Raw genomic sequence first — 19,296 nt, 5'->3', positions numbered from 1 at the left:
GGCAACCCTGGTGTAACACTGGTCTTCTTCACAAAACAAGTTGCATATGTTCCCAGGAGGGCAGATTGATCCACAATTTAGCATTGTATCAGAATGTTTTCTAGAAAGAATGAGTAATGTCAGTATAGACTAAATAATAGTTTTAAATAGGTGCAAGAGCAGAGGACGTCAGCGCAAATGTGCATAAATCCATGAAAGTGGCATGGTACATTAACAAAGTGGTTAGTAAAGCACAAAGAATCATATAGACTATAAAAGTATGGAGTTGATATTGAATCTTTCCAAAGCACTGGTTAGGCCACAACTAGAATGCTTCATCAACCTGGTCACCAAGAAGGAGCAAAAACAAAATAACCAGAATATTGTAACACTATCATCCAAAATGCTAAACTGAAAATAAAGTTGTTCTTCTGAGGGCAAATATTGTGAGATTTAATTTAGATGTACATAACAATGACTGGTCTACAATGGATGAATAGGAGGAAACCATTCCCATCAGTGCTTAGAGTTATGGAGCTACTCAGCATGGAAACAGGCCCTGTGGCCCTCCCTTCTCAATGAAAGCAAGGGAGCCAAATACTTTCTTCAGCAGTTTTCACCTGACTCACTACTTTGGAGGAACAATGCACCTATACTCCAAGATCTCTCTGTTCTGCAACACTTTCCAGGGCTTGCTTAAAGGGCCAATGACTCAGAATTAAAGCGAAGTATGAAAGCCACAGAGCAGATGACAGCACTGTTTTTTGGACAGTGGTACAGACTTTTTGTGCGTAAGGGTGATGGAAACCATACGAGTCAGAAACTTCAAAAGGGAATGGAGGGAAAATAACTCGTGGGACAGAGGAGAAACCTCTTACCTGGCTTTTAAAGTGGTAGAGCCAGAAAAGGGGGCAATTAAGGATGGACAATAAATGCTGGCTTGGCCAGCAACGTAGACGTCTCATAAATGAAAAAAAACCGATTACAATAATCTGAAGAAGGGTTTCGGCCCGAAACGTCGCCTATTTCCTTCGCTCCATAGATGCTGCTGCACCCGCTGAGTTTCCCCAGCAATTTTGTGTACCTACAATAATTTCCCGATTGGCGCTGGCTCATATTTTAAAAATACGCCATTAGCTGGGAGTTTCCAGATAGAAGCTGGATACTATAACATTTATGAATAATGTTACAATTACTAAACAATTTGCAGCCCTCCGGAGAAAATAGGATGGCTCTACTATGAGAAAGCATAGACAGACACGAAGGGCCTAATGGCCTCCTCCGATGTTTTCAGGCCTCCAGTTCCCTGGAACTCGCGGGGAGGCATGCTGTAGTCGCTAAATGTAATTACCCGGACCAGGCGAGGAACATACTCAAGATCCAGTCGCCGACCCGTCGCTCGCTTACCTCTCACCAGCGTCTCCTCCACGAAAGCCGGGCAGCAGCTCACCAGCAGGACGCTCGGAGCCTCCATCTTTGCCCTCTCACCCTGGCAACGCCGGGTCAGCCCGGGCTCCGGCTTAGCAACGGCCCCAAACGCAGTCTTTATGTGTTTCGCAGCCAAAACCATCACCTTAAATAAACATGACCGCAATCTTTTAAAACACACTCTTTAACCGATGTCTTTATTTCCAGCATTTGTAGGTCCTTGCGCCACCATTCATTATTTCCTTCTTGGCGAACTCTGAGGGAGGAATGCACCACTCTGCTGCTGGGGGGTGGACAAATATTTCAGGCACTTTGTACGTTACGCAAGAGACGTTTGAATGAATCGCAGAGGTTTTCTGCTTAAATATTTCACGTTAATAAAATACATGCGTGGGATGTGGGGTCCAGGTGTGAAATGTGTGCTGATAACCGAGAGCGTGAGAGATCGTCCCCCCCCACCCTATTTTGCCCGGTGGCTGAGGTTGTGTTCGGTTGCTATGGGGACGCAGCTGGACTGAGGGTAAAGATGGATAGGTGGTGAGAGCAGCGGGAGGCTGCGCCCCCCAAACATGGCTAAACACGCTACTAAAGCCCGCACCGACGTGGGGCAAATCCTGGTCCAGGTACTTGTACATCTTCAGCACTCTGGGGGTGGTTCCTGTGGTCGCCAGTCCGTCCAGCTTCTCTCTGCACCAGACGCTGCACAACCTGGTTGGTCTCTCTCGGCCGTGTCTTCCCAAACCCCCACTGCCCATGTCCTGGCACAACCTGAAAACAACGCAAAAGGTGCTGGAGTGATCAGCTGTGTTTCTCCAGCACTTTGTCGCATGACACGCTTAGTTACTCCAGCACTTTGTGCCTTTTTTTTGTAAACCATTATCTGCAATTCCGTGAATCTATATCCCAGTGTAACCTGGCCAGTCTCTCTCGGCTGAACTTTCCCAACTCCTCGCCCCCCCCCCCCCCCACCACTGTCTATGTCCCAGTACAACCTGGCTTTGGTCTTTCTTGGCTGAACTTTCCCAAGCCCTCCCCACCTGTATCCCAGCTCCCACTGACTGCCATTCAGCCTTGCACTCGCCCTATTCTCTGGCTTCTATTTAAGCAACGCCTTGACTTAAACACATCATCCCATTTCAAACCCTTCAGTAGTCCTTTTATTTCTCTATATTCTACACAAGGCTTGGATGTAAGGTGTCCCACTGATCAGTCCTTAATATAGTTGCTCCAGCACTGGCAACTGTGCCAAGACTAAAATGTAGGTATAATGCCCTTATGAATCTTTCTCTTTTATCCCCCCCCCCCACTCCCCTCCCCTCCCCATTCAAAACTCTAGACTAGTATTTATGTGATTCATTCTCATGTTTTCCTCGATAACGGTTCTAGTTGGTGCCTTTGGAATTGTCACAACATTAAAGATGCTTCATAAATTTGTTTATTTTGTCAACTAGAATAATGCCTTTTTAAAAGGACATTTGACAAATATTTAATAGGTGGTGTGGGAGGGTAATGATCCATTGGAAAAGACCAATGGTGATATGGTGATTGGAACAAATTGTATATATATCTTTAAACATTGCGGTTGGCTAGCCATTGAAAAGCTCTAAAGGAATTATGAGTCAAGAGTCAAGAGAGCTTTATTGTCTTGTGTCCCAGATAGGACAATGAAATTCTTACATGCTGCAGCACAACAGAATATGAAAACATAATACAAAAAGGAAGATAAAAGTTCAGTGTGTCTATAGATCATAGACCATAGATACACAATAAATGAACAGATATACTGCAATAATAATAATAGACTGTTATTGTTCAGAGCCTATTTGCTATGAGAATGCAGGTGACTTGAACGGGTTGGGTGAGTGGGCAGATGCATGGCAGATGCAGTTTAATGTGGATAAATGTGAGGTTATCCACTTTGGTAGCAAAAACTGGAAGGCAGATTATTATCTAAATGGTATCAAGTTGGGAAAAGGGGGAGTACAACAGGATCTGGGGGGTCCTTGTTCATCAGTCAATGAAAGTAAGCATACAGGTACAGCAGGCAGTGAAGAAAGCGAATGGCATGTTGGCCTTCATAACAAAAGGAGTTGAGTATAGGAGCAAAGAGGTCCTTCTGCAGTTGTGTAGGGCCCTAGTGAGACCACACCTGGAGTATTGTGTGCAGTTTTGGTCCCCTAGTTTGAGGAAGGACATTTTTGCTATTGAGGGAGTGCAGCGTAGGTTTACAAGGTTAATTACCGGGATGGCGGGACTGTCATATGGGTCTGGATGAAAAGGAGATAAATGGGCATCAGATAAGGAAAGAGATAATAATATTTATTTTGATGATTGCTTGTTCTTTTTTCTCTTTAGGTTCAAGAAGATCTTAAGGAACTGAAGGAGAATCTCTCACAAATAACAATACAAACTGATGGAAAGACATTGGATATTCAGTCACTTGAAACAGCCATACACAGAACTGAAATTGGGCTGAAGGTCAGTGGAATTCAATGTGTATCTACTGATTAATAAATAACAAAGGCGTAGAGCCGTACAGCACAGAAACAGACCCTTTGGCCCAACTTGTCCATGCCGACCAAGATGTTATAGTCCCTGCCTCGACTGCCTTCTCCGGTAGCTCGTTCCATACACACATCACTCTCTGAGTGGAAAAAAGTTACCCCTCAGGCTCATATTAAGTCTTGCCCCTCCCACCTTAAATAATAGTAATAGTAAAACAATAATTGATCAATGTAAATCAACTAGAATATTAAATAAAAACACAAAAGCAAATCACTATACATGATGGATTAAAAGTACAAAATGCCAGAACTATTAAGTAAATCAGACAGCATATGTGGAGAGAGAAACTGATTTTACATTTCTAGTGAAAGGTCATTAACCTATGTTTCTCTTCCCATAGATGTTACCTGTCCCACTAAATTAATATAAGTTGTTCTTCTTAAAGCATGAATGTTAATGAGATTTAATCCAGACATTCAGGGTTACTAAGGTTTTCACAAAATAAGTAAAGAGCTTTCAGTTGCGGGTGGGTCGATAACCAGCGTGCACAAATTTAAGGTGATTGGCAAAAAACCAGAGGCAACATGAGGAAAACTTTTTTATATGGTGAGTGGTTGGGGTTTGGAATGTGCTGTGTGATACGGTGGTGGAAACTGGCTGAATATTAGCTTTCATAAGGGATTTTGATGAATACTTGTAGGAAAGGAAAATTGCAGGAATTGGGGAAATAACCAAGGAAAGGACTAACTGGATTGCGCTTTTAACAAACTCTTTAAGGATTGACAGCCTCCCTCTGTAGTGTATTCATTTATGAATATGTAGAATTAGTTGGCTGGAAAAGAAAAAGGGAAGTGAAAATAAATGGAAAAATAGAATAAATAAGTGGAACCATTCCTTTTTGTCAATTTAATTTTTCTTTTGAATGAGGTACTTCCAGACAGGACTTGGCACCTACTGTATTAAAATGATTTTATTAGTTTTTTTAAAAAGTGCAATGCATCCTTTCAAAAGCGGCAAGAAGCCAAGTATTAGTTCCACACGATGCCTTCAGTTTGGGAAACTTGTCCAGGGACAAGCAGATGGGACAACCACCTCCCCCTGCTGGTGTGGCAAGAAATTAGTCTTGTCATTAATGGACATGAACAAACCAGGTAAGAAAACTGATCTGGTGTAGAGAGTTGAGAGGTCCCTAAAGATGTTTGATATACACAGGATAAAGATGAATTTTCCTGGAGATTTGTCTGATAATTTCAGACCTGAAAACTGATGTTATCCTGTTAAAATGGTTTTGTTCGTTGTTGGTCCATAAAAATAACATTTATTTATTTTCCCAAAGATCAATCTTCTTCAAATGGTTGATTTGTTACCACTTTATCAACTAAATTAGTTTAAACATTTTTTAAATGAATATTTAGTGCAAGGTAGGAAAATGAAGTGTATATTATAATTATTGTGCCAGACTGTGGGATTAAACCACTCTAACCAGAGGAAAGTTCCAAATGTCATGGCTAGTGATTGTGTAAATGTATTTGAACAGATTGAAAAACAAGTGTTTTTTACATTGCATCACAGGTTTAATCCTGAGAGGTCGCTCTATTGGTAGAATAAGCACCCCATTGAAAAAACGCTGTTTTCTTGGGGAAACATCCGTCAGCTTTGGTCAGCACCTGCAGGATAGAAGAGAGAGATTTCAAAAATATCAAACAATAAATATGTTTTGCTCATTGCTTGCCATGCATGCACAATAATAATTAATTTATAATTTATACAGTAATGCTATGGTTTAAATATGTTTTTCTCGAAAACATAATCATAGAAATTGTGTCAATTGTCATATCATTTGGATCCCCATTGCACATTAAGTTGTTACTGTTATTATTGTTTTTGTGAAGCATGATACCTTATTATTTTACATTGAGAACTCTTAAGAGTTTTAATATCAGCAACTTCAATGCTACTTTTACTTGTACTTTAAAAACATTTTCAGTGAGGAATGTGATTATTGCTTCATTGTCTTCATGGTGAACAGAAGAGGCAATTTAAGGATGTCCTCAAGGCCACCTTGGGAAATAAATGTAATATTCTCCCCAAATTATTTGACCCTTTAATCCTTGATACTATGAAAACTGGGAAGGACATTCAGGATGCCATGGAGAATCCAGAACCTTTTATCGGAAGCACACCAAAGCCCAATATAAACTGTCAAAGAAATGCACTACCTCCTAAACTAAACCTATGCCTTTAATGCATATATGTGCCCAGAAATTCCAGTGCACTCTTATATATGCACCCACAAAGTTTGATTGACGTTCTTGGCAAGATTTTCATAATTGTTGTCCTATTTTTTTATTCCCCAAAGCTTTTGAAGGATCCAATATGGCAACACTCAAAACCGACAAATCCATAAGCAATCCCTTCCCTGTTTCAGTCCACTGATGACTTATGAAGTTGGAAGGAAAAGTGGATCTTCACCTTACTGTTTTTCCAGCTCTGCATTTATATTAAAGGAAATATGCATATGGTATTTTTGACAACATGAATTATTCAAATCTCTCAGTGGTCATTTCAAGCCAAAATAGTGTTTGTCCTAATGCAAGCACGTGCAGGGTTGTTCAATCACCATATCCTGATGAGAATGAATTTTATTACAGAGACAAGCAGCAGAATATTTGAATTCGATCAATAGACAAGTGTTGACCCTTCCTGCTGTAGAATACAAAGATTTGCCAGCTGGTCACAGTTTAGCCGAGTGAGTAATATAGTGCATATTGTAAGTGCCAACTCAATTTGTTATTATTTGATCACTAGGATGGAATGTTAAGTCTTATGGAACCAGGACATATTGAAAGTAATTCCTACATTTTATTGTGGAAAAATATCAAGAAGTAAAACTCATATTTGAAATTCCCTGCGGAGAGACATCGAAATGTAGGTTTCCCTATCTGACACACAATGAAAATCAACCATTCCCATGTGTGCAGGAGAGACAGTAATGGAACAAGTGCCAGAGCAGAGGACCACCTTGTGAACTGAATTACTGATATTTTGTTACTATTGTAAGATGTACAGTACCTTAAATGAAAAACTCGCTACTCCCCCAGACTCTTCTTTCTCTTCCAACATCCTCCTTTTGCTGCAAATAAAACATGATTGTTTTCTTACTTTTCCAATTCTGATGACAGATTATCTTTCTCTATCGATAGTACAATAGTTCCATCCTATACACTAGGGATTTACAGAAGCCAATTAACTTAGAAACCTGCACATCTTTGGAGTGTGGGAGGAAGCCGGAACGCCCAGCGGCGACAGGGAGAACATACAGACTCCGTATAGACAGCGTCCATAGTTAGGATCGCATCTGAGTCTCTGGGACTGTAAGGAAGCATTGTGTCACCCAAAGAATATAATCATTCATTGTGCTAATTAAACTCTTAGTTTGAAAAATTCCATTGAACATAATGTGCTTGTTTATATAAAAACTTTTTTTTGTCTCCAAAACCTCCAAGGAGTTAATGTTTTTATTAATTTGTTTGATTTAGTACGATTCCAGCCAATAGCAAAATAATAAAGAAACACGAGTCTTATCCATCTTTGCGTAAAAAGTATCAAGGACCTCGGTTGGGAAATGCACCTCAACATACCTCACCCGGAATTCAGGTATCAGATGCTTTGTTTAATTTTAATAAAAATGTATTAAAAATACCCATAGAGTTACATATTTTTTTTCAGGATGGAGTCATTTTAAGAGCCATAGCAGTTTTTGTGTTTAAATGCTGAAAAGGTATACATAATTTGATGGAGAAAGATGGAGATGACTATATTCGAATGCAAAAATCTCTAAAGCTTCAAGAATAATGCTACAAGACAATAATAAGAGCGGGTAGATTGGTGAGGAATATTTCTGGGGCACAGTAATACAGAACAGGTGAAACTATTATGTCTTTGAACAATAACTTGTTTAGATTTCCAGGAGAATATTATGCCCAATGTTGCAACATGGAATGAAAATGAGGCTTGGGAAAGAATGGAGTGGAGATGTCTGAGCAATAATGCCCAGTCTGCCGAATTTTAATAAACCAGAATGGCTCAGTGTGCTGATAATTTATTCTTCAGAGGAGCATAAATCTGGAGCTCACTTGTTCAGGATTTATAAGATTTGCAAAGAATAGAGTTATAGCTCGGAAACAGGCTCTAAAGTCCCCGCTGACCATCGCCACCCATTTACACTAACCCTACATTAAGGGCCTGTCCCACTTGGGCGACCTAAACCCCAAGTTCTGTCGAGTTTGCCCTTGACTCATACTCGCAGCATGGTCGACACAAGGTCGTAGGAGGTCATCGTAACTCTCCTTCATGCTCAAGAGTGGTCTCCGCGTACTCAAGGCCTCAGCTAGATCGTGGCCTTTTTTTCAAAATGTTAAAAAATGCTTGCGAGTAATCGAAGGTTGCCATGGGAAAAAATCGATACTTTTTTTACTCGTAGGTTTAGTCGTAGTAGGTCATAGTAGGTCGCCACGTTAGTCGTAGGTAATCGAGGGTAGTCAAAGGTAGTCGAAGGTAGTCGTAGATAATCTTCATCATAGTTGAAGGGAGGTCAAAGGAGATCGAAGGAGGTCGTCTTCAATCTCCACTATTCGGTGTCCAATTTTCCCGAAGTTAGCCGTAGCTAGTCATAGCTAGTCGAAGCTGGTCTTCAACATAGTCGAAGGAGGTCTTCTACATAGTCGAAGGAGGTCTTCAACATGTCATTTTTTAAAACTATTCTAAACCTGCCAATTAGGTCGCCTAAGTGGGACAGCCCCATTAATCCCATTTTTACATTCTCCCCAGATTATTTATATAGGCCATTTATTTCAACCAAATAAGAGGAACAGGATTCACAGATGTAAATAACTTAGATTAAATGTTAAGATATGGATGTGGTCTTGAAAACAGTGCTCCACTAGATTCCATAAACCAAGAGCTGAACCACTCTCTGATTAGTCAGAATATAAAAACCCAGCTACAGTTTATCAGGATATTCAAATGAAGTGGACTCTAAAATCGCTATTTGCGCAGGGCCAGCTGGAGCTCCCGGTTATTGATTGGGGACGATCAGCCACGATCACAATGAATGGTGGTGCTGGCTCGAAGGGCCGAATGGCCTCCTCCTGCACCTATTTTCTATATTGCAAGCCACTTCAGTACCCTTTCCTATTCCCATATCAATCTGACTGTTCTCTGCATCTTCCATTGCCAGAGAAAGGCAACATACAAAAGGAAGAACAACAGCTCATATTCTGCTTGTATAGCCTACAACCTAAAGATTGAATTCTCCAATTTCAGATAAACTACTCCAAACTTTCCTTGTCATCTACCCAGCAAGGCTTGTATGCTGTAAAGGGCTACAAAGTGAAGTTGTGCAGAATTGTTGGCACAACACATTCTATACATGTTTTAAACAGAAGGTCAGACTACTCACGCAGCTGCTTCGTAAAACCTGTACCTAGGGTCAACGTTGCAGATGTCAGATCAGCTTTCCTGAGAGTGAAAGCTACTGGCCTACATGGAATCCTTGGCCATGTCCTTCGAACCCTGGTGGAGTATTTGTGGACATCATCTACTTCTCCCTACTCGAATCTGAGCTTCTCAATGCTTTAAGAAGACCATGATGACCCCAGTGCCAAGGTAGCATGCCTTAATGACTACCTATTAGTGGCTCTGCAATCCACCATCATGAGGTGCATTGATGCTGATCACAGTGCACATCAACTCCAACCTCCCAGACAGTCTGCCATGATCACCAGGTCCAGTAGGAACAGGGTCATCTCCCTGGTCCTACACTGATTGCTGGACCATCTAGGTAACAAGGACACCTACAGTATGTCAGACTCCTCTTTATTGATTATTTTCCGTACACTCCCCTTTCCCTGTCTATCCACCATCCCTCCTTCTGATTCCACTTTCCTTTTAAAAATTTCACTCCAAGCTCATTCCCACCCCTTCCCCACACCTCTTTCAACCAGCTATCTCGCATCCACTCTATCAGTTTGGAGAGGGGTCAAGAACCGAAACACATCTGTCCATTTCCCCTCCACGTATGCTGCCTGATCTGCTGATTTATTCCAGCAATCTGTTTTGTGCTCAGAATTCCAACATCTGCAGTCCCTTGTGTTCCCACAAATTACAAAGGACTTGACAATTCTGGTCATATCATAAGTAAAAATTAAATACCTGCATTAATTTTTTGCAGGCACTTACCATTTATGAAATTTTGAAATACTCTTCCAACTCATTATCATGTTTGTGTTAGCCAAGGTAGCTACTTTATTCAAGGGTCAGCACACCTGCATTGTCCAAGCAGGCTAAATGAAAAGAAATCATGGATAATTTTGCTTTCCTTTTGTCTCACCTATGCTGTCAATAAAACATACATTATTCTATCAAATCAGAACTATTCTCAATTAATTCTTTGTTTGTGTTGATCTAAATCCATATGGTAGTAGGATACAATGCAGTTAACATTGGATGAGTGCAGAATTAAGTTTGGGTGGGATTTTCCATGATAGATTATCCCAGCAATGCCACCATGTAAATTGGGTCAGATACCGAAGAATTGCTGATGCGCCGTGGCATTTTTATGAGAAGAAAATAAACTAAACATACCATGTTGCTTTGCAGAAGAGGCAAAGTCACTCCTTCTATGCAGGCTGAACCAATTTACATTAATTTTAGCTGTAGCACCATTATATTTATATCTATGCACTATGAAGACCAACAATAACATTAATTGCTCATTTCTACATGGAAAAAGCTGTTAAAAGATATTTCTGAAACCTCGGATGAGCAGAATCTATATTAAAGTGACTGATTTTGCCCAATTGTATTAAACATCAAACCTACGCATCTACATATTACTGCACAGTTTTAGCTACTTACGTACTTGAAAATGCAATAAGAAAAATTGAATTTCCCATCTGAACCAGTCATTTATAGCTTATTAGCATATGTTAGTGTTCACAGACTCTAAAAGGCTTTAGGTTGTTTTACCAGCACGAAATTACATCATTTGGCAGGAATAGAAAACGAGTCATATTTTTGCCTTCAAGCTATTAGTTTATTTCATAAGACACATCTGAAACAAGGTTGGAGTGAAAATGTAATCATGCTACCTTATTGTACTGTAAATACAGGTCTGTGCAGTCATGTATGGCACAATTTGATTCCTTATACATTCATCGAAGGAAGGTTGGATGTGATAGATTAGTGTACTGTAATTCGCTGCTCATTGTGGTGGAGATGTTTAGGTATATGTGTGTACTGATAGGCCTCATTTCTTTTTCTTTTTGCTAATACTTCCTCTTCCCCAGTTCCATGCCTTTGTTAACCTTCAGGTTCCATACCTCCTCCCACAAGGATAGTACAACATCTCTTCAAAGTTGTCCTTCGATACACTGTATTTCTACATTTACAGTGAAGGGGTTACTTAAGATTTTTAATGTAACGTATGGAAAATGAACTTAGCGCCTCAAAGATTTTATTTAATGAAGAGGACAAATTTGATTTTAACAAGGTGTAATATAACATCGAGCAGGTCAGAAGATTTGCAGACCATTTTTGGGTTGGATTAGGAATTAATAGGCAGATCGGAGGTTGCAATCAATACTATCCTCAGGATCAGTAAGCAGTGTGATCCCAGAAGGGTTGGCATTGAAGTTGTTACACTTAGCAATGTTCTGGAGGGAGACAATGAACAAGTATGTTTTAGTTACCACATGTGGCTGCCATTGGCAGATCGAAAAAATATTTCAAACAAAGCTACATAGGCTGGTGAATGGGTCACCATCAACGGATGCCTTCAATGTCAATGCATTGAAATACATTGTGCACATGTGTAGTGTAAATGCCATGCATATTTATATCATGAAGGTTGTTGAGTGAGGTGAATAAACAGGGAATTAGAGTACAATAATACCTGAAGGATCAGGACCAGCAATGTGAAACTATTGCCAAAGCAAATAGAATATTGGATTGTATTGCTTGGGTAGCTGAGTGCAATATAAGGAATACCATGGCATTCTTGTGTAAACCTTTATTAGGCCTCATTGAGTAAAGTTTAAGCAACTTCAAATGTGGCCGTATATAACAGGGCAAGTAGATCTATTTGAAGTCAGGAAAGAGCATTAAGAATGTTGCGATTATTCTCTGTAGCTAATCAGGAATTTTTTTAAGACAATGAAAGATTAAGATTTGGTCCATGTCCATAGACTCTCGACTATCATTTGAAAATCTAAAAACTGAAATTGATCGTTTTTTTTGTTATTAGGGGTTATAGAACCATAGTGGGTGGCTAGAGTTGCAATACTTATCAACTGTAACCCAATTGAGGATCAAAATAGGTAATAAAGAGCAACTGTAAATGCTGGTTTGTACCAAAGATGGACACAAAACGCTAAAGTAACTCGGATCTCTGCGGAAGACGGAAAGGGGTGGAGATGGGAAGATGTGATTAGTGAGTGGAATCGCGTTGGAGGTGACGGCAATGTTGGAAGATGATGTGTTCGATGTAGAGACTGAGGGGGAAAAGTGAGATGTAACACCTGTCCGTATACCTGTTCTCTCGACTCCATCCAAGGACCACAGCAGTCCTTCCAGCTGCGACAGAGGTTCATATGCACTTCCTCTGACCTCATCTTCTACATCCGGTATTCCCGATGTGGGCTTCTGTACATTGTCAAGACCAAGTGTAGATTTGGCGACTGTTTTGCTGAACACTTATGGTCGATCCTCCAAGGCCAACTAGATCTCCTGCTTGATAACCACTTTAACTCCCCTTCCCATTCCCATGCTAATCTTTCAATCCGGGCCTCTTCCATTGCCACAGGGAGGCCACATGCAAATTGGAGGAACTGCACCTGATACGTTGCTTGGGTAGCTTACAACCCAACGATATGAACGTTGAATTCTCTAATTTTAGGTAACTTATACAAACACCTCCCTGCCACCTCCCCTCCCTTTTATCCCCCTTCCTCCACTAAAGGTCTGTAAACCAGCTCCACAGTTTGCAACTATGTAACCTCCTTGAGCTCACACCTGCCTCTATTCAACAATAGGCCTATCAACGAACCTCCTTGCCTGAGGTAATCTGTTGTCTTTTGCGTTATCGCTTCCACTTTTTTTCCCGACCTTCTTACCACAATGAGTCTGAAGAAGGGTCCTGCCCTAAAACATCACATCCATTTTCTCCAGAGATGCTGCCTGACCCGCTGAGTTACTCCAGCATTTTGTGCCTATCAAAATAGGTAATTCCTGATCCTAAATACCCATCAGTCAGATAGGCTAGGGAAGTCAAAATAATGCAAATCATGTGGAATGCAAATTATACGTTACTGCTTTTAAAATTTCAATAGATATTTAAGACTGTGTCCTTCACTTGCTATGCTTTCCTGCTTTCCTGGAAGGAAGAGTCACTGAGGAAGTTTCCCGTGGTTATTTTACCACATCTTTGCCTCTCCCTGGTGATAATGGATGGTGTGCGGGGAAGAGGTTGTGGGTTGGAGTAGAATGGGGTGGTGACTTGGCTGTGTGATGGCAGATGGTAATGTACTTGGCCTAGGACATTGGGACCTGAATCTGGGACATTAGATTTACGGGTTTATACATTATTGAGTGAACATAAAGAGAAGATTAGCATATTGCAGAGTAGAAAAGGATTGAAAACCTCATGAAGAAACCTCAGTCTGCTGTAACTTGCCTTTTCATACTATTATTAGATCATTTAAAGCAACAGCATGCATAAGTACATTTCAATAAACTAATTCCATGTATTTTTAATAGCATAAAATGGCCATGGATGTGAAAATTTTGCGTGATCCAACCCACCCAAAGAATAGGAGTCTTATCAATGAAAACTATGGGCTTCAGTTTCCTATTATTAGAAACGCATTGCCTGAAGTAAGTACAGAATTCCATTTATTGTAAGATTTTTATATTTGACTGTGATGGGATGATACCAATTATTGAATTATAATTAGTTTATTTCTGAGGCTGTTTTTTTTTTTCTCTCTTGAATTCCTAAAAAACTGAACAAACTGTTAAAACGACCAACTCTGTAACAGAGGAATGTATGTTCAATCTAAATGAGCACAAGCACCAGCTAGTGCGTGAAATTTATGTTCTGCATATGTTCGATTCAGAAACCTTTGAATGATTTCACATTGCAGTGAAAGTTGCTAAACTTTTGCGGAGTTGGGTAGTTCTAGCTCGGATACTATATTGAGCGTTAGTGTTCAGTTTTCCAGCTTCTGTCTGGACACTAGAAATCAATGCGCTTGGAAAATAAATCATAATCAGTGTGCTATTGAGGGTGATAAAGGTCCTGCATTGTTGTTGAAGCTGAGCAGTAAGCTCTCCTAATGTCCTATAGACCAATTCCATTCAGACCATAGAAATATGTTGAATCTAGGAAGAGTCTATTTAGTCCAACACTTCAATGCTGTCTCCACAAAAGAATTATGATTGAAGATTTATTTAGTCTATGCCACAAAAAATGAAATAATTGATCATTTCAGTCAAACTTGTAAATTATTGTTCTGCACAGTGTGAGTGACAGCTATTGAGTTTGAATGTAATTTATTATATGTGAAGTACTATGAGGATTTTTTGAGAACAGGATAAGATGCAGTATAAATCTGTATTTTATTTTAGTCTGTATCTTACCTGACACTCTCACACAGTATAAATGTACCTTTTAAATTTTGTCAATGCATTCACTTTTTTATGATTAGAGTTAATCATAAATATGAAGACCTGCATTAACAGCAGGCGAATGAAGATGTATTTATGGAAGGTGCATTGTTTTAAGGAAATAACTATCTTGCTAGATCAATTTGCTCAGCATTACAGCTCCGTGTGCATACCTGTATCTTGTTTGATTCCTTTTTACAAATATAAGTAATATAATGCAGGAATAGGCAGTTCAGATTACTGTCCTCCTGCCACCAGGCTTTAAAGTTCAAAAGAGGAAGATATGCCAACCTATAGGAAACATAGCCACAGTCTAGTGTACAGTATGTGAATCTGCTTTGAGGAAGAATGTGTAAGCTTTGGAGATGATGCAGAGGTGATTTACTAAAATGGTGATGAATCCAGTGATGAGGAGTCACAATTAAATTAGCTGGGGAAGCTGGTTGGACGAGGGAAAGGAGGTAAAGATTTGTTTTTTAAGTTTAGGCCATAGATTAGCAATGTTACAAATTTTTGAGATTTTGAAAATCAAGTTTGCAATTTATCCCATCAGATAAAGCATAAACAGAAGTTTAATTTGACACCTAATTCACTATCATATCTTCAGCATTAAAAAAATGTTCATACTCGGAAATTAGCATCTTGTTCCCTATTGCTTTTCCATTGACTTAACACAAAAGTGATCGAGAACAGTCAAAAGCCCATAACTTTCTTAAAAATTAAGAGAACTGAAAGAAATTTTCAGTTATTATGGATTGAAGCATTCTGAAACAAATATGAAACTTACTTGGATGACCTGAAATTAAAGCATATAATTAGTTAGTTACCTAATTGTAGCACATTACAAAACTCAATTACTAGATCTAAACACCTATCCATTTCTTAAGAAAAGGTTAACATTTTTAAATAGCCTAAGAGTCCAAATAACATTCACACAAGAATTCACAATATAACAATATTTTTAAATCTCGTCATGAATTTATAGGCCAAATGGAAGGAATTTAGTGTTTAATTCCTGTAAATTAATGGCCATTTAAATCATCTTGCGAGTGAGATTTTGTGGAACGCGATCGATTGGAACGTTGCAGTTGCGGTGAATTTAAACCCCATATCGGCAGGAAAAATACTGCCGGTTCGTATGGGGCCTAAATCACCTTTTCGCAACGTAAAATTTGGATTAAGCTAATCCTAAAAAGCACGTTTATATGTAAAATAAACGGCTTTCCTTTAGCTGTCCCGTACCTGAAATCCGTCCCGGTTATCGGTGTTGACGGCATTAGAAGTGGATTTTTATTTTACTCCAGCTCTGAAAAAAAAAAAAAAAAAAATTCACAGAATGGCCGTCGGAACAATTCTTCAGCATTAGCTAGCACCCCGAGAAAATATATCCAGGACAGGCAGGAGAAAAACTGTATTTTAACCCCGCCCCCCCCCCCCCCCTCAAAGGCGCCAAAGTCGCGCACACGGCCAGTGACAGAACTGCAGCGCCGCTGAAGGTAAGTTTTGTAACATACCTACATAGATCAGCAATCATGTCAGTGAATGATGAAACATATCCAAGGGCTAAATGCCATTCCTACATATTCATTAGACCAAAGAAGAATTAGGGATCACACAAAACAAAGTAATTACCGCCTGCAATAGCTGAATGATTCATAACTAGAAGATTGCTATTTAAAATGATTTGCCATGGACCAAAGGGCAGAATAAGACAAAGTAGTTTTGCAAAATGCACAGTTGTGATTGGAAATCACTGTCTGATTGGGTAGTGTGTACAGATTCAATTGGACAAAACTTATTAGGATGTGCTTGAAGGAGAAGACAGTTTCATGGGATATATTTGGTTTAGAGACACAGACCTTTTTGCCCTCCTAGACCATGCTGACCATCAATCACACATCCACACTCGTTCAATGTTATTCCACATTCACATCCACTCCCTACACACTAGGGCCTGCAAAACCTTGTGCCTTTGGGAAGTAGGAGAGCAGGAAAATAGGATATTGTTCTTGAAACAAGTCAAGCACTGAATGGACTGGTTATAGGTTCATTATTATTGTTCACAGTACTATTGCATGTTTAGTAGGGAAATTGAGAAAGCGCAAAAATCTTTCATTTTTGTCTGTAGATTGTATGACACGTTTTCTAATAGCAAAAAATAGAACTTGTTTTTTTCTCTACTACTGTTCCTAACCTCTCCAGAACTATGCAGCCACATTTTTCTGTGTGCTGTGCCCTGCGTAACTATAGAGAAAACCCTGACATGGGGTGTACAGCATTAAAATTGTACGTGAATCTTTGAACAGAATTAGTGGGTGGGGATAAATATATTTTTCTATTCTGTAATATACGGGGAAAGTGTTTTTTTGGAATAAAAGCACTGACTGTTCTATTGTAGAAAAATATGCCAATTATTTTGGGCTGGATTTCAACAAAACCATGGAGAAATTTTAGTTTAATGACGGCATCTGCAACACAGATGAAAGTCACTCGGTTTTCAGGCTGTTACTTGACAGATTCTTGGCAACTGAATGAAACTTTGGCAACTGAATGCATGCAGCTCAATAAATGAAAAATTGGACTGTAAAATAAGATTATGTGAGTTTTAGTAATTAGAAAATCTACAATACCTTTACACCTTCACATTTCTCTATTTGGCCGACTGCACCAAAAAGTCATATTGAGCTGAAACTTAGTTTTGAAGGTTACATAACTCAGCGTGTAAAGCACAACCACTGAAAAGGTGTACATTAAGGTGAGGGCGGAAGAAATATGGCGTTTATTTCATGAGCATTATTTTTATACGCATTCTTAAGGCTGCTTTAGGTTGGAACTTTGAAAAAGAAATATATTATGAGCAGAAATTCTTGCACTGTATTTCCATGTAATTCGGATGAGAATATTATCAGATAGGGGCTACTCCTATGAGATATTTAATTTGTGAATCTTGGGCTCTGACATTTTAATACAAATGGGTTGATGTGGATGTTAAAATACGCCCAGAGGAACTTCGTCCAAATGTATTGGATTGTGCCAATAGGAAAAATGCCCTGGAGTGACTGAAGAAATTGCCCCATCTACCCTTTTTTAAAATGTCCTCATTAAAAAGGGCATTTCTTTCCTCTCAACTACAACAACCAGCTGTTTTCAGCAAATAAGTGCTGGCATAGTTTAAATATGTCTGTGCTATGGTCAAAAGAAGTAAAATACCCTAACATATTAACTGATCGATTTATCACTTATCAAGGAGGCATGAGCGATTGGCCTTGTTAAGGATGTGTTGAGGATTACAAATGACTTATTAAAGGTCAGTGGAAGCGATTGCAAGCAAATACAGTATATTACAAAAAGATGTATATAGAACATAAATCCTAAACTGCTGCTTTGATTGGTGCTAGTCAACAGAAAGAAAGGGGGCATCACCAGAATACTAACAAAGGTGATTAATGTAAAGAGTTTTAAGTCCCAGAGCATCACTGCCTGATATATAATACCGTATAAAGGAAGGGAGTGCTTGCACATAAGATAAAAGACTAACAATACTGTATAAGTGAACTATCATTGAGGCAGAGATTGTCACAACAAACATTAATAGACGAACACCCCAAATATGTGACAGTGTTTGTTCTGTTGGCTTTACTATAACTGAGCTATGTCCACTAACCTGCCAAAGTTTGTCAGGTTTGCAATATGAATAGTTCTGAAATGGGGTTATTAAAACATATAACATATTAGATACCCATTATCTACCATCCAGTTTATCTTTTAACTAACTTGGCTGGCTAATTTGACATTGGGCATTCAACACCTTTGTTCAAATAAGTCTCTGCTTCCAGAGTCCATTTAGTTGCCAATATGTAGGTTATGATGTGAATCTTGTTACAATTGAAATATAATCGATTTCTTGTTTTGCCAAACCATTTGTAAATATGGTTCAGTATTTACCACCAGTCGCATTTAAACTATCACTGGCATTGATCAGTTCCAGAAATGCTCTTCCCTTCTGCTGTTAAGGTCCTGGAACTTTCTGAGGCATTGCTTTTAGTGACTGTGGCAAGATCGAGTGATATAAACCCACCTAATGTGAAACAGTGAGCTTCATAAAGTCTCGGAATCTTTGATGATGGATTCTGATTTTAAAGATGTTCGTAACTGAGTATTACATTTTTGATGAGGAAGCTAATATGTATGGGACTATCTGTGAAGTACTCTCTGCTGGTATTTCCTGATCGTTAGAAAATTGCAAATCTATCCCTAATTCGTGAATATGAAGCAAAGGGGACACACATGAAGTTCCAAGAATATTAGTATTCTTTGATGAAGAATGCTCAAACCACAACATCTTCTGATGATTGAGAAGGGGCAGCTATAACAAAAATCTTCCACCCATCATTTGTCTTCAACAAACATTTCCATCAGCAGTGATTGCTGCTGTCTCCAGTGTCTCCACATTCATGTCACTTTTTGTATATTGTCAGGTTTCAGTACCTACACTACTGATGGAAAACAGATGTTAATGGTTACAGCTGTTTTAATCTTTTGTGCGCTGCACACACTGCGGACAACTTGGCCTAGAAGTTCAGTTGTATAAAACAAGTCTCTTTTTTTATCAATGCCACATGTTTAAAAATATTTTTTTTTACCTTGCATTTGGGGCCA

At 39.3% G+C, this 19,296-nt stretch overlaps 2 protein-coding genes across 4 annotated transcripts in view; one reads left to right on the top strand and one right to left on the bottom strand.

Annotated features, from left to right (window-relative positions):
* aagab (alpha and gamma adaptin binding protein) overlaps positions 1-1,673 on the bottom strand; it is a 31,727-nt gene extending 30,054 nt beyond the window's left edge. The window contains exon 1 of the mRNA XM_033050043.1: positions 1,387-1,673. Coding sequence (XP_032905934.1) covers positions 1,387-1,549 — 163 coding nt within the window. The 5' untranslated portion in view covers positions 1,550-1,673. The remainder of the gene's footprint in view (positions 1-1,386) is intronic.
* Positions 1,674-1,889: 216 nt separating this feature from the next.
* iqch (IQ motif containing H) overlaps positions 1,890-19,296 on the top strand; it is a 115,217-nt gene continuing 97,810 nt past the window's right edge. The window contains exons 1-5 of one of the 3 annotated variants that reach the window (XM_033050028.1): positions 1,890-2,030; positions 3,763-3,885; positions 6,564-6,661; positions 7,452-7,569; positions 13,729-13,845. In XM_033050028.1, coding sequence (XP_032905919.1) covers positions 1,977-2,030; positions 3,763-3,885; positions 6,564-6,661; positions 7,452-7,569; positions 13,729-13,845 — 510 coding nt within the window. In that variant the 5' untranslated portion in view covers positions 1,890-1,976. Of the gene's footprint in view, positions 2,031-3,762; positions 3,886-6,563; positions 6,662-7,451; positions 7,570-13,728; positions 13,846-19,296 lie in introns of those variants that run through there. The other 2 variants (XM_033050029.1, XM_033050030.1) reach the window with 2 other exon arrangements.

This window comes from Amblyraja radiata, chromosome 34 (assembly GCF_010909765.2).
Source record: "Amblyraja radiata isolate CabotCenter1 chromosome 34, sAmbRad1.1.pri, whole genome shotgun sequence".
Classification (NCBI taxonomy): domain Eukaryota; kingdom Metazoa; phylum Chordata; class Chondrichthyes; order Rajiformes; family Rajidae; genus Amblyraja; species Amblyraja radiata.
This window is presented reverse-complemented; position numbering and strand designations above follow the sequence as displayed.